General features: G+C 30.3%; 1 protein-coding gene across 4 annotated transcripts; it reads right to left on the reverse strand.

Annotated features, from left to right (window-relative positions):
• Positions 1-449: 449 nt before the first annotated feature.
• On the reverse strand, positions 450-15,896 carry LOC129910924 (calaxin). Of its 4 annotated transcripts, none has more exons than XM_055988528.1 (7): positions 9,664-9,732; positions 9,434-9,610; positions 9,273-9,354; positions 8,857-9,166; positions 8,621-8,744; positions 684-1,043; positions 451-618 (listed from the first exon to the last, which is right to left on the reverse strand). In XM_055988528.1, exons 4-7 carry the CDS (start codon positions 9,150-9,152, stop codon positions 499-501), a joined length of 900 nt encoding a protein of 299 aa, XP_055844503.1. In that variant the 5' UTR covers positions 9,153-9,166; positions 9,273-9,354; positions 9,434-9,610; positions 9,664-9,732; the 3' UTR covers positions 451-498. The 4 variants fall into 4 exon arrangements, with proteins under 4 accessions (XP_055844504.1, XP_055844501.1, XP_055844503.1 ...); XM_055988530.1 differs by having other exon boundaries at positions 9,668-9,718; XM_055988529.1 differs by lacking the exon at positions 9,273-9,354 and having other exon boundaries at positions 450-618; positions 8,857-9,167.
• Between the last annotated feature and the right edge of the window lie 586 nt (positions 15,897-16,482).

Consider the following 16,482-nt stretch of genomic DNA (forward strand, 5'->3'; position numbering starts at 1 on the left):
ATACTCACCACGATTATTTTTCTCGCAAAACAATGTGCATCACATTGTTTTTTTCGGAAAAAAAACTTTCAACTGTAAGTAGGTAAATAATTGTAAATATCTGTTTCAAGAAAAAAAAAAGGTTTCGCCACTTATTTTTTTATTATCGAAAAGAACTGTATACTAGGCTTAACAAAATAAGTGGTGAAGAAAAGAATTTTTTTCTTGAAAAAAAAAATATCTGTGGTGAACAGATGACAGTTGTAAGATTTTTTCCGCAAAAACAATGGGCTGTACATTTTTTTGAGAAAAAAATCGTGGTGAGTATAAATTTTTTGTTCGATTTTGGTATACAGCTGTGGTGAAAATTATGGAATGACTTTCTTGATGTTGCATAAACTGCAATGGAATCGAAAATCCATATTTACAAGGCAAGTTTCCAGGATTTTTTTCTTTCTTTATTAGAATGCCCATCGATATCTACTTATATGTATGTATAAAAAAACTGTTTTAAATTCATTATATTTGAAGAGTTGAAAAGAAAGAAACAATAGCACTTTCAGTAGGAAGACACTGCCCGAAAGCTTCTATCAATAAAGGCTGCACACTAACTGTATTGAAAAAGTCCTCAAATGAAACCTGAAAATTGTTCAAAAAATAAACATTATACTGTAATTGAATTATAAAAATAGGTAACAAAATACTTTTCCATCCTTATCTACGTCAAATTTCCTTAGAACTATTTCCACCAAATCTTTCACACCTTCATCTGGATCTTCATCTTGAGGTTGCTTAATCAAACAATTCTTTAACAAAGTAAACATTTCATCTTTTGTTATAAATCCATCAGCATTTAAATCATAAACTCTAAAACAAAATGCAGCTTTCTCGGCTTTTGTTCCACGAAGAAAAACTGATAGTCCTATCAACCATCCTTCTAGTCGAAGAGGAAGTCCTTCGTGTGTTTTATCCCAACTGCAGAATATTCTTTCCATTAATATTTCTTCAGTTACAATATCAAATGTGCTGTGTAAAAGTTCTCGGAATATTATCCTGTCGATGCCCTGTAGGAAATATGTATATGTACACATAATTATGTTTTCATTCGAACAAAGAGATGATTATATTTTTTGAATTATTTATTTATAACTTTTGTGTCTCTCTTAAAGCTAAATATAATTAAAAAAAAAAAAAAAAAACAATACTATAACTTGATAAGACTGGCTGCGTTCCTTCCTTTGGGAATATTTATCTATAGTAGGGGAGCCCGAGATGCTAAATTTGCAGTTACTCGAGCGCCATGGGGACCTATTGGATTGCGAAGATTAGGTTCTAAAACGAAAAAAAGTATATGGAAGTTTTCCATTTAAGTGGGGATAAGAGCTTATAAACACGTTAAGGAAATGTAAAAAAAAACTGTCGCATTGAAATACTCGAGCGCGTCAGATATTAATAGGGTATACTCGCATTGGCTTTGTGATAACCGATATATATTAATCTGACGATAAGACAGTGGTGGGTGGCTACAAAAAGCGGTAGAAAAAATAAAAAAAAAAAAGTTATTCGAGCGTGTCAGATTTTGAGAGGGTACGTTCAGTAAACTCCAAATAGTGTTCAATTTGAATAACTGACGATTTGGACGTGGCCTAGACTTATAAATTATTTTTGAAAATGTAAAAAAAAATTGTTAACTTAAGTTACTCGAGCGCGTCAGATTTTTCTACTGTAGGTTCAGCTCGATGTCAGAGTCACCCTAAATGATAATCTGACAATTATGTTAAGGTGTATTGCTAATCTGACAATTTGAAAAAAAAAATTAGACAGTTTTTGAATATAAAACAATATTTTCGTTTCTTCTGGTTATTATACCTACTGGATGTTACACAAAATTTATATTATATACATATTATATACAAAGGTAAATCAATAATTTAATATTGATAATAACTGGATTCGTTTTCCAGGTTGTTTTTCAACTTTGTCGTCATCTCGTGTTTCTGTAAGCAAAAATGGTTATGATACTTACTTGATAATCTTTCCTTCGAATGATAAATTATTATTAAAAAGTAAACGTAATTAAAGTCATAAGTTTTGCTCGTCTGGTTAACGAAAGAAAAAAATACCCCGAATCTAAGAACATTACGTAATGACCAGACGATCGGAGCTGCTATATTTATTAAAGATGGGGCTTTTGCTATAAAGTTAAGAATGTCACGTTATTCCTCGATACACAAATTTGAGTGTTGGACCGGTTTGGAAATTTTCCGATAGTGAATTCCATATAAAACGTCTTTTGGGGCTTATTCCCTTTGGCACGTTATATTTTATCAACTTTAATGAATTCTGTATGATTTTTTTATGTCAATCTGTATCCACATAATAAGTGTAGGTAAATTAGATAAAAAAATTAAGATATTTCGACAAAAACCTTAAAAACTCGGCATTATGAACCAAAAATTGTATTTTTTTTTTACTGTACCTTCATGCTTTATCGATAATTTTGGCTATATTGCCCCATGAAAACCGTCAGATTATATGTTTTTCGTGTTCCTGATAAAATTCCCTTCAGAAAAAAAAAAATTAATCGCGCTCGAGTATTTCGAGGTGACGGTTTTTTTTTACAACTTCGTGCCTCCGCCATTTTCTTATGCCTCACTCAAATTGTCAGATTACACTGGTTTACAATGGTTTTGTTGCCGAAACAAAAATATACTTTTCTGAAGGTTTTTGGTGTGCTGAACTCGAATCCGAAGTCAGAAACAACAAATCAGCTCCCGTTTTTGAGATATTACCGTTAGAAAATGCAAAAATACGTTTTTTTTTAATTCTTCGGAATTTCTTCTTTTGTATAAAGAAAATTGTTTGAGCATATTTAGTAACGGTTTCTATAAGAACTGTTTTCCATCTTTCGACACCTGTTTAAATCTTTTCAATATCTTTTATATTGCCCGAGATATCTCAAACTGAAGTAAGTTGGTTTGGCTTCATATATCATATAGAAGATAATGACGTTATAAAATTTATAAAAATACCAAACAACTTAGGATATCTCGGGCAGTAAAAAAGATATCGGAAAGATTTAAACAGATTTAAAAAGGTGGTAAATAGTACTTATGAAAACCGTTACTAAATATGCTCAAAAAATTTTCCTTATATAAAAGAATAAGGTCCGAAGTACTGCAATTTCTAACGGTAATATTTAAAAAACGAAAGCTGATTAATTTTTTTTGACTTCAGATTCGAGTTCAGCACACCGAAAACCTTCAGAAAAGTATATTTTTGTTTCGGCAACAAAAAAAAAGTTAAATTTTGTTAACCAGTGTTATTGAAATATACACTTTTCTGGACGTACTTAACCTACCATTTCTTAATCTGACGCGCTCGAGTATTTCCGAGGATCGATTTTTTTTTACTAATCTGACGGGCTGCCCACAACACAGACCACTGTATCAAGCTTTTATATTTGGTAGGAGTACATTACTTAGTACAAGCTTTCTCCCCATATGATTTTCTGACGCGCTCGAGTAACGCGCGAAATCCCTTCCTACTACTACAGCTTAGTACTTAAAGCTGCTTTGAACTTCTTTTTCAATACCTTCAACAAAAGAAGTTCAAAGTAGTTTTAAGTACTTAGCAGTAGATAAATGTTCCCAAAGGGACGCAGCTACTATATGTGTGTTTTCTTAAATTCCAAAATTTTTTGGGCCGATTTTCAAAATTTTTCGTGGTTTGCTGCGATTTTTGTTTTTAATATGCAATGATCTTACTGATTTATTTGTTGAAAACAACCATCATAGTTAAATTTTTAAAAAATATCAGCTTAAAACACCAACCAAAATAATCGATAGAAGGTTTAGAATTCTAATACTATTATTTCTGTGAGGAAACATCGGAGACCACCTCCAGGTGTATAAGTTCCATTACAAAAAAATTTAAATATGCTCCTTATGTTTTTTTTTTAAAGAATCTAATTTGAAATTGCATTTTTGGTATTTGATATTCAAATAAAAACCGCGAGTAAAACGCGTCTAAATCGCATCAAAAACGGGTCCAAATCGAGTCAAAAATGAGTCCAAAACGCCAATCGTCAATGCCGTTTTAGAAAAAAAAGAGTGTGTTTACACATGTACACGCGACTGAAGTTATACTTCTCTTTATAATTGGAAATTAAGAATCTTCATACCAATTTCCGGGGCTAAATTTTTGAGAAAAAAAAATTAAGTTTTATCTACGATTGATGGCCTTTATATCAATACAAAATTAGTTTTAATCTATGTTGTTTTCTTTTCCCGTGTTTTTTTTTGCCGTACTGCATTTTTAAATACTAAAGTACTACCAACTCTAAAGGTGAAACGACAGACCTGCTGCCCAATTGTCTCCGAGATGGCGATTGCGTCATAATCCCTTTGACATTCTTGTCAAAAAACAAATTTTCAAACCCACCGTCCCATAAGAAGTATAACTTCAAAAAATATCTTTTCTATTTCCGTTATATGACAGGTACCGTTAGTTTTGGTCCTAAAAAAAATTTCAACTTGTCCTCTAGAGGATCACCCAAAACTACCAAGTTTGAAGAAAAAAACTCCAGTAGTTTAGGTTGTAGCTCGAGGTTCTTGAGGTTCTTACAGATGGACAGACAGACAGATAGACAGACAGAGAGAATTTCCGGACCCACTTTTTTGGCATTCTCCATCATCGTAATGTCATGTAAAATTGTTATCCCCAGTTCGATTTTTTTCCGAATCCTAAACTTGCCCTATTTTAATATATCTACAGTAAAACCCGGATAAGTGCCTCTCGCTTAAGTGCCTAACCCGCTTAAGTACCTTTGTTTTTTTAGAACCAAAATTTTAAGGATTTTTTCTTATATAAAATTCATCTTTTAAGTACCTTTCGCTTAACTGCCTTCCCCGCTTAATTGCCTGGCTTTTCAAATACTTATAATTGAATTTACTTGCAAAAAATTCTTTTAAGTACACGTTTGGAACAAGTTTGAACTGTAAGAAAAATTTCGTTTCCTTAACCGCTTTAAAATTCAAAAATTCTACTTAAGTTAGAAATTATCTAGTTAGCTATTTTAAACTTTCAAAGTAATTTTGTTTTGTGAAGATTATGTTTTTAGTAATCAAACATATTTTTTTTTATTATTAAATAAATATAGAGATAACTGCACTAAGAGCACTTAAGCGGGTTCTTGTAAGTACCTTACCCGCTTTAGTGCCTATCAAAATGGGACATTTAAGGTGAGGTACTTATCCGGGTTTTAATGTAGTACCTACATATATCGCAAGTTAAAAATTTAATTTGAAATTTGAACTCACCAAATTTGCGAAATTTTCTCATTTGGGCTGTAGTAAAAACAGGGTATAACCACTTAAGCAGGGTCGTGTTGTCGAAAAAAATCAAAATAAGAACTTTAAAGCTAGGCCACCCTAGGCTTTGAAAGGATGTCGCAAGGCAACCCATGTGCAAACTGTGGGTGTTTTCATAAACGTCTGCCTAACTTAGGCCTGCGTTAGTCGTGTTCATAAAGTCAGATCTGCGATCGGACTAACTTAGTCCAACTGCAGTTATGCTGTTCATAAACGTCAGTATGTCGTCAACATCGGGCAGATTGCGCAGCCAAAATTTTATTGCTGCAGAACTCAAGAAGAAATTTATTCGACTCTTGATTCGATTTTTTTTGTGTTAATAAATGTAAATATTGTTAAAAAAAAATGAAAAGCAAACATATTGATTAGGGTGCTGCAAAAAATTTTTCTTTTTTCATTTTTTCGAAAAATTTAAATTTTAATGACACAGAAAATTTCGAAATCGTGTTTTTTGAGATAGTGAGTTTATATTAATTTTTTTCGTATTAGGGTGGCTCTAAAAAATGTTATCTTCTACAGTTTCCTGAAGAATTCCAAAAAAATCAACGTGGATATTGTTTTGACCAAATTATCGAAGAAAAAAAAATTTCCATTAGGGTGGTTCAATTTTTTTTTTTATTAATTACAAAAAAAATCATTTGTCACTGCAGAGAAAGTTTGTAAAACATGGTTTATGAAATATAATGTAAAATTGGATACGTATTTTCGAATAAGGGGTATCAGAAAAATGGTATATTTAACATTTACGCTTGGAATTCAACCAAATTCAATTTAATTAATTTTGCATGAATTTAATAAAAACGCACTTAGCAAACTTTCTGTGCACTAAAAATAATTTTTTTTTTTCAAACGCATAAAAAAAACTTTCTTGAACACCCTAATTAAAAATATTTTTTCCATAGATAATTTGTTTTAAATGTGAACTACTCGGTGTTTTTATTATTTTTTTTAGAAGAAAGTATTTTTTTTAGCCACCCTAATGTAACACGGTTTACAAATTTTTCGTGTTATAAAAAACAATATTTTCAGGAACTGAAAGAGAAATATTTTTTTGCTTAAACAAAACTCATTCTGTGGTATTTTTTTTATATTTTTTTTCTGACGTTTATGAACACTCAGTGACTGCTGAAAATTGTACCAACGCAGGCCTGCAAACATTCTGCAGAATTGGTGTGTTCATTAATGCAGCAAAGCAGAAAGACGATTGGACTGACGCAGATTTCCGACGTTTATGAAAACACCCACTTTCTTTAGACACTATTAGCCTAATTTATAAACGTAGTATAGACAGCGCATAACACCATACACTCTTTATAGTGTCTTTAAACATAAAATTGCTATTTATAAAATGTATGCAACGTTGCATAGAGGTTGTTTAAGCTAAACGCGTTTTGAGGTTGTTTAGAGCCTGAATAAGAATATTTTTTTCTGAAATGTCATTTGAAAATCACATAAAAAAAAGAAAAGAAAACAGCAATCCTTTGTATGTATATTTTTTTTTTAATTGAAGAACTCATTTGATTAATTTGTAATGAATTTTGCAATGAACAAAAACAAAAAAAAAATTGTTTTTTGGAGATTTTTTCCTAACTTTTGCCCCCGCAGTGCACACATGTGTATCTTTTTTATTGGAGTATTTTTGTTTTTGGATTATAAATATTTTCAAGTGAAACAAATGAGGAAATGTATTGTTTTTTTTTTTAGAGATTTTCTTCCTTATAGGTATGACATCGAGAACTTTCGCTCACGTTTTTGTTCTTTTTTTTTTGTTTTGTTTTAATGTTTTGTTTATTTTCGGAGCAGAAAAGTTATTTTATCGACAGATGGAGTTGTTTGTCGTGATTAAAAGTACTAATTTTCCAGTTTTAGTACTTATTTGGACACAAACCTAGCATAACTATAATGGATAAGAAAATGTTTTATAAATGAAAATTTATGTAACGTTGCATAAAGGCTACATAAAACTTTATGCCTTGTATAACTATGAAACCGTTTAGAGCTGTTTAGTGAAATCTAATAATTAAGACTGTATCAGCCTTATTTATTAGATTTCACTAAACAGCTCTAAACGGCTACATAGTTATACAATGAATAAAGTTTAATGTAGCCTTTATGCAACGTTACATAAATTTCTATTTATAAAATATTTTTTTAGCAATTGTAGTTATGCTAGGTTTGTGTCCAAATAAGTACTAAAAATGAAAAATCTGTCGATAAAATAACTCCATCTGATTTGAAAATAAACAAAAACGTGAGCGAAAGTTCTTGATGTCATATAAAGAAGAAAATCTAAAAAAAAACACATTTCATTTGTTCTTCTTGCTTACAAATTGTTCACATGTTCCAAAAAAATTACATCAATTAAAAAGAAACATACATAAATCATTTTTTCTATGTAAAAAGAAAAAGATGAAAAGAAAACCCACATTTGTATATGTACATATGTAGGTACTGCGGCCAAAAGTTCTCACATCTTATATCAGGAAAAAATCTCGAAAAAACACAATTTCTTATATTTTGTTTCAGTTGATTACAAAATTATAAATATAATTCAAAAAATAAATTCTTCAATGACATAAAAAAAAATGTAAATGATTGCTGTGTTTTCTTTTTCTGAAAATTATTTGATGTTCAAATGATATTTAAGTAAAATATATTCTTATTCATGCTCTAAACAACCTAAAAACGCGTTTAGCTTATACAAGCTCTATTAAACGTTGCATAAAGTTTATAAATGACAATTTTCTGTTTAAAGACATTATAAAGAGTACATAATGCTATGTACTGTCTATGATGAGTTTATAAATAGGGCTGTATACCTTCAGAAAATTATAACTCTCAACTGGTATATCGATGAGAGTAGGTCATCCTATAGCGGGATCTTAGACTAAAGCTTTCCTAAATTCATATCTATTCTAAGGGCCATTGAGTTTTAAAAATATATAAAAAGTGAAATTTCGAACAAAACTCTGAGGTAGTTTTAATTTTGTTATAGTTACCTACTTCTACTTGAAAATACATTTTTCAAAAACTATCAAAACAACTTCATGCACAAAAAATATAGGATGACTCCCGGCTTTTGTAGAAAGGTATTGTACGATTTGTTACTGGTTTTCATCCCCACTCTAAAACTTTTTTGATTAAGTAAAAACGAATAGCGGGAAAAAGTGAGTTAAATTACTGAGAACCTGCCAACAATTTATTTAAAGAAAACTTATGATAGAAGAAGTATAGTAACTAATCCTTATCTTAAGCCTGGTGAAGCTTACCTCAACTGTAGAGTGCGGCTTTGCGATGACTGAACTTGAAGAATTAGCAGCTAAAGCTTTAGCTGCATACTGACAGTTGGAAACCAATTTCTTGTAGATTCTATAAAGTGCATCAATTTCGTCTCTGAAAATACAAATAAGATTTTTTTAAAAACCTAAACCAAAACACATATGAAGAGTATACTTAAACTCTTTAACTAATGTATAATAAATAAGAAAAATCATTGAATAGTTACTTTGAAAATCGAGTTTTTCTTCGCAAGCTCTCTAACAATTTTGGATTAACTTTTCCATTGGATTCCATTTTTCCTCTTCGCTTCTTTGTCGAGCCAGAAGTGTTTCTCGACTGATGACTATTTCTCTTGCCACTGGCCAAAAAAATCGAAATACTTCTTAGGATTGTCTTGTTTGCGTGATGTGAATGCGGTGAAGGTTGTTGTTGTTGTTGTTGTGTAGCCTTATTTCGCGTAGTAATTGGAGTTGAAACACTTTTGGCGCGAGCGCCAACCGCCGCCGTCACCTTTAATTTCATGCTCCTTTGTGCCACTAAAAAAAACAACAAACAAACGAGAACGTTAAATCCCAAAACCCATCATTTCCTTGTATCTATATTTATCATCCTTGTACACGGAGATTGTGTGGGAAATGTAACGTTTTTATAAGGTTGATATTATGTCTGCATGGAAATGGGTCGGTGTTTTTTTTTTTCCCTTCAAATAGACAGTTTAATCAGCTTGTTATGGAAGAGAAATGGCATATTTAACGCAATAAGTCACGCAAATGTAAAAGTTGTTTTTGCCAACATACATACCTTACTAGGCTGTCGGTTTTGCTTGCATGGATTGTATTGGAATTTTCAAACGAAAGCAGATGTTCATGAATCCTAGCTCAGTAAATCAACCCATGAATAGTTTCTTAATTCGTTATTGTTGTTCTGCATGATGTGCATGTGCATGCCGTAGGTATCTATAAGATTCTTGCCATTTCATACTAACGATACAGATATTAATGTTTATAGTTTTTCTGAAGTTGACATTGCTTACCTACAAATGTTTCTTAACAATGCATTCTAAAAAGAAATCATTCCCCTCATACAAAGAGACTTCCATGTACTTACATATAATGTTATTGACTTTTTTGAAATTTTGAAAGATTATTCTTAAACTAGAAAACATTTGTTGTTAAAAAACTAAAGTGGATACCCAGGGAAACCTCCGCTGTAAAATTGCTGTCTCTAGTATCGTGCGTTGAATTAAAAAAGCAAATCCAACAATCCAAAAGCAAATCCAGCAACCCAAAATCAAATCCTAAACCGCTTATACATATAGATAAAAGTTTACCTATTTCAAAAAGTGGAGATAGCCTAGAGCAGGGATGGCGAACTTTTTTAGAGCCTCGTGCCATTAAAAAAAATATTTATTTGAGGTGCCTTCGGCGTGCCATACAGTTCTGTTCTAGTTTTTTTTTGTGACCACTAGAACCAAAAATAATTAATTTTAAACTACGCAGCGTTTTATTTGTAAACACACCACCTATTAATTTAAATTTGAAAATAACAGACTATTGTTGTAGATCGTTTTAATAAAAAAAAAAACTAAAAGGCCAGTTTTTGCAAAATGTGGGAGATTTACAAAATTATTATTTCTTTATAGCGCTATTTGTTTTTGAAAAAAACTACAAAAATTGTTTTTGGAACCAAAAAATAAGCTTTCTGTATCATTGTTTCAAATTTTACGTTCGGAAAAACTGAGTTTGAAAAAAATGAATTTGAAATAAACAAAATAAAAAAAAGAAACAAAAAATAAAAAGTGAAAGAAATATGACTTCTCTTGTTGTGAACTCGATGCCAAGTAGTTTATATAAGAGCTACGTTTCGTCACTTTAAGCTAAATCCAGGCTGAACTAAAGATAAAGTTGGAATCATCTGACAATATGCTTCAAAGCGAATCTTTAATGTTATTCATTTGGACAAATTATGACTCACAGGAGTAAGTAGGTGAAAATATTGTTAAGATCTCCAACTTTTCCAATTGCATGTTTCCATTAATTTGGAATTGTTCGTCGTATTGCCCTCCACCCTCTCTAGTTCGATTGATTAAAACTCTTTCCTCATTTCGACTAATTTTTGAGTCGATATCGGACAAATTCGTTCAGCTACATTTCAATTTCTTCAATTTCCTACCAGTAAAATTTAGACATGTTAAGTTTATCAAAGGATGTTGTATCAGCGTTCATAGTAGAAATAGCATTTCCGATAATTCTTTAACTTGTGAAAACCTAATTACCTACCGATAAAAAACTGTTCAGTTAATTTTACTTCGCCTGGTTTTTCATGTAAATTCAATCCGTTCTTCAGAACGTGAGTATCTTCTTCTGAGAAGAAGAGATTTTTACAGTTTTACAAAATCTCAAGAAAAATTTTACTGGAAAAATCGTTGAATGTCGCCCAAATGGCAATTGAATTACTTAATTGGTGGCGTGCCGGAAATATTTTATGGCGTGCCATTAGTTCGCCGTCTCTAGCCTAGAGGATAAGGTGAATGTTTGTTAAGTTTACCTGCCTAGGTTCGAATCTGACGGGAAATTGAGATTGTTTTTTTTTATGAAGGTTTAAAAAAAATTATTAGTTAAGACTCAACTCGAAAATACATGATAGTTGAGGCGCAAACATGTAGTTCATCTATCTTCCGGTACTCTTATAGTTGCAGAGTAATCTGCGGTGTCACTTCTATTTGTAATTATTCAATGATGTAAGAACACATCAAGTATAAATATAAGGTGTTTCTTCATTTCGTTATGAAATGAAATAACTCATATGAAGTGATTTAAAAAGATGTAACTTCAAAAGAAATTTACTCACTCAGCACCAACTCTTTACCCAAAAAGCTATACAAATTTATCCCAAAAAAATACTTCCATGTTGACAGAAACTTATTAAATTTGTACTTCTACTTACACAGGTCATTCATTTTGGGGGACAGAATAAAAAAAAATTGTTACTAATCAAATGCTTATTTGTTGCGCAAACCAGAAATTTATAATTCGTTTTGGCAGTTGCGGATTTACCAGGAGGCTGAGTAGGCTGGAGCCTAGGGCGGCAGATTTTAGGAGCGGCAAATTTGGGGACCGATCTGTTCACCTCATAGAAGTCAAAAAGATTTTTCCAAGACGACTTTCTGATGTCTTGCAGATAGTATTCTGTAAAAAAAATTTCCTATGACTTTTTTCTCCAATTAGTCATTGCACATGCACATTCCATATTATAGACTAATAGTACAGGTAAAATAGTACATAAAATCAAGAAATAAAAAAAAAATTGTTACACTCATGAAACTTGGCAAAAAGTTTGCTTTTGTGATAAGAACCAAGTACAAAAAAAGTCTATAAAAAAAAGTTGGGTGGAAGGGTGTTTTTTCGCGGACAAGAGGGAGGAGCTGAAGGTCAAAAATATACTGAAAAAAATTGTTTGTTGAATATCATCATATGATACATTTTTTCAAGGTATCTTTTGATGCTGAATCTAATGACATAAAAATAAAGTCATTGCGATTGCTCTAAGAAAAGTTATTTCCGATTAAAAACCAGGGTGCTTGTTTTTTGACCTCAACAGGTAAGATATAACCGAAACCCATGTGAAAAACATGCTACACTGACAAAATTTGGGATGAAGGTTAAAGATAAAACAGGGACAAAGGATTCATAAAGTTTTTAAAAATATTTTGGGTGAAAGGGTGTTTTTTTGATAGGTTAAGTTGTGTGTGAGAAAGGTATCATAACAGCTAACTTATATTCTATTAATTTTTAAAACTTGGTGAAATAGTTTTGGCTGGTATAAGAATTAAGAACCTATAAAAAGTAAAAAATTATTTTGAGTGAAAGGGTGTTTTTTTTCAAGAAATGATGAAATTCGGAATTAGTACCACAAAAACTGGGAAAAAATTGTTACACCAATGAAAATTGGTAAAAATGTTTCATTTATAACAGAAAGCAAGAACTCAAAAAGTCTATACAAATATTTTAGGTTAAAGGGTGTTTTTTTGGTAAAAAGGGAAAAATCCGCGATAAGTCCGATAAAATCAATGGTTTAAATGGTACCCTTACGAAATTCATTAAATATGTTCTCTTTCCCATGGGAACTACGAATAATGTGAGTCTATAAATTTTTTTTATGTGAAAGGGTGTTTTTTTTAGAAGTAAAGAAAATATGGGTATATTTGAAAAAGTGTGAAATACTAGAGTAATATTAGTGGTACCCTATTGAAATTTAGCAATTATGTTACTTTTAAGATAAAAAACAAGAATCTTAAGTGTCTATAAAAATATCATGGTTAACCGGGTGTTTTTTTGAGTGAAAACAAAAATGATGGGTCACCCTGATGAAATTTGGTAAAAACATTGATTTTGGGATAGAAAGCAAGAATAAAGAGTTTTCATAAAAAAAATTTTGGCGAAAGGTTGTTTTTTTCCAAGAGACAGTAAAATCTGTAATTGGTCAAAGAAACGCAATTTATATTCTGATTTTTGTCCACACCCCCCATACACTCGACGCACTGTGATGTGGTTTAACCGAAGTGACTCCTGATTTTCGGGCAACTCATCATTTTAATGCGGAACTCAAACTCGTTGAAATAAAATGCACGAAATAAAGCACTTTTATGTTAGTTTACTTGTAGATTTTAAGAGCTGGCTCTATATAAATTAAAAAAAAAAATTGATGTTGGAGAAGAGCCGACATTTATGGTAAAATTTTATAAAAACATTTTTTTTGTTATTTGACTTTTTTGAGATTGCTTTGAGTATTACGTCTGCAAAGTTAAATCAAAATCGTTAGAGCCGTTTTCGAGTAATTTGCTACCTAACGTAAAAAATTTGTATGAGAGGTAGGTACACTTTCTAAGCGAGATATAAGTAAAAAAAAATGAAGTGGCAAGGGCGGCAAAAACTGAAAAGCCTATTCCTTGAAAATTTGTAAATCCGCCAATGCGTTTTGGTTAAGTTATTAGAAGAAAAAGAAAAAACCGAAGGGAAAAAAGTTATATGTTTTTAATTTTTTTTTTTTTGAAAAACTTTTTTTGCAAATTTGAATAAATAGCTACATTTCATTCTTTAAAATGATATCAAATATACATTTGTCTGTAAGTTCGGAAAAAAATCGCTCAGAATTTGATGAAAAAAAGTGCAATTCTTCGAAAATTTTAGGTATATGGGAGATATGCGTTATAAAGTTTTGGAAATCATGCAATTACGATATGAGGAAAACCACTTTTTCGAAGGTCTCCATCATCATTATGTTGATTTTGATAAAAACTCGAAACCAAGTAAATATGTACATATAACACTCTTCAAATACTAAAAAAGAACAAAAAATAACTAGTCACTAAAAAATAAGCAATAGATGTAAAAATAATAACAGGTTGCAGAAATATCATAGCTGAAAATAGCTCGTTTAAGTAGATATACTTAGTGCGAGATGCTTCGGTGTATCGTATATGATAGTTCGTCAAATTGCATCCTTGGGTTTCATGTATACATGTTTTATTTTTGTTTTGCATAAAAAGAACGAATCTACTTTGCTGTTTATTTATCGATCAAACAAACTATCTTATGTACTGCCATTCTAATAAAGTTCTATCTTTAACACACTGGAGCCTACAGCTTATTTACTTCTCGATACAATCTCGTAGGGTTATAAACTGATGGATTTTATTAAAATATACATAAATTCAAAAAATCAAGCAATAGTTTTTAATAATAAATAATAAATTTATAATAAAAAAATGTCCCTGCCTTAATTTTTGGCCATATTTATTGTAAGTTGAATTCAAAAGAGCCAAAGGTAATATTATATGTATTACAGTTTATAAATAATCATTTTCAAAGTACTTTTTCATATAAAACTGCTTAAAAAATTATATTATAATTTAATTTAAATACATATAACAATAATTAGCTGTGTTTCCTTTGGCCTTAAGTATCTACTGCTAAGTACTTCTGGTTGTATTCAACTCTATTTCTTCTATAGAAAAAATGTCTTTGAATGAATTCAGAAGTACTAAAAAGTACTTTGTTGAGTCCAAAGGAACAGAGCCATTATTTTAACATTTACTGTATTGTGAATAATTTGTAAACATTCATTAAAATATTTATCAATGCTTAAATAGAAACCATTGTTCACCTGATAATGTCCATATACATCGACGAAACGTTGTGACAAAAAGAAAATATTTGTTTCACTTCACCTGAAGCCCATTCACCAAAAAACTTATTTGTTTAGTTTTGTAATATTTTAGGATTAAATTGAAAGAAATATTTTTAATTTGATTTGCACGTGCGTTGTCCACATATACTGTGGCGTATACTTGTTTTTTTTTTTTCATCCAATTTTTTTAAATTTTTAATTTGATTTGCACCTTCGTTTTCCACATACACTGTGGCGTATACTTGTTTTTTTATTTTATCATCCGATTTTTTTTAACCGCATATGCAATGGATCTACTTACTAATATCTTAAATTTTATGATAAGGAATTTAATATTAAAGGTGTTTTGGTATGAGGTTAAGCAACCAAATAGCAAGTGATTTAGTAAAAAAAATTAAATTATCAATTTTTAACTTAAAATTAATTTAAAAAAAAAAATTTAAACCCCATAATTTGATAGAAATTTTAATTTTATATGAAAAGTGTAGGTACTCGAAGTTTTTGTTATTCCACTGCTATAGTTTTGTAGATCGGGGCTTTTGAGGCTTCAAATAAGGCTAAGAAAACTGAAAATAGTTGCTTCAGATGATAAATGAATTTTTTTAAGCAAAAAAGAAAAATTAAAAAGAAAAAAAACGGAGGGTTCTCTCCCTTTGATTATTTTGCCCAATTAAAATCCATTATCCAGTTTAATAATATGGCTATACCTATGATGTGTTCAACTGCTTCAAGAGGATTTTCTTGTTTCTATTCCTTCCACTTACCAGATTATTTGTTATCGGTTAGCTTTAGAAATTCGTTTTAATCAATATGTTTTTAATAGGTACTTTCTTTCATTTTAGGTATATCCTTTGTTTAAGATTAAAAAACACTGAACATTAATTTTTTGTCTTCAATAATAGTTGCATACGCTATAAAAATTAACTGACCCATTTCCAAAAAAGTCAACAATGTAAGAATTCAACTGAATTCATTTTGTTTAACATATTCAATAAGACGAAACACTATTTTACGTTCCGATTACTTTGTTTAATGGCAATTTAATAAATTACCTGAACTCATTTTTGTTGTTTTTAATTTAAGATACAATTTAACTGCATTGCAAGAAAAAACAAATAAGAACAAGAAAGAAAATTTATTTACATTGATTGTTACTATGGCACATTTGTACTTAAAGTCAGCTGCATAAGAGAGTTATTATTGATAAAACAAATTTATGATTATACTCTTGAGGGATGGATATTTATGCTTATATTTTGTATACTACAGCACAATAGTTGGAATACTTTTAATATTAGAAACAATGAAACAATATGTAAATATACTAGTGTTACTTAATTTATTTAATAGGTAAATAAATAAGAGTGAAAAACATACAAAAATATGTCTATATGGGTAATTCGAAACCCTTATATCCAACTGTAAAAGAGAAAATCCAAATAACAAAATGTACAAAAAAATTAATTTGTTTGTGTTTTTTAGCGTAATCCGGCTATGGACATGATATGCGGTGCGGTAATTCCTATTATCAAATTTTGAACTTACAAAATTTAGACGGTTTAAAATCATGGACATTCCTGATAAGACATTTATTTGTCTTCAAGTTTCAATTAAACGAGATCGTGACATTTTAAAAATGCTCGCATTATTAAGAATTTTTATA

This window comes from Episyrphus balteatus, chromosome 2 (genome assembly GCF_945859705.1).
Source record: "Episyrphus balteatus chromosome 2, idEpiBalt1.1, whole genome shotgun sequence".
In the NCBI taxonomy this organism is placed as follows: domain Eukaryota; kingdom Metazoa; phylum Arthropoda; class Insecta; order Diptera; family Syrphidae; genus Episyrphus; species Episyrphus balteatus.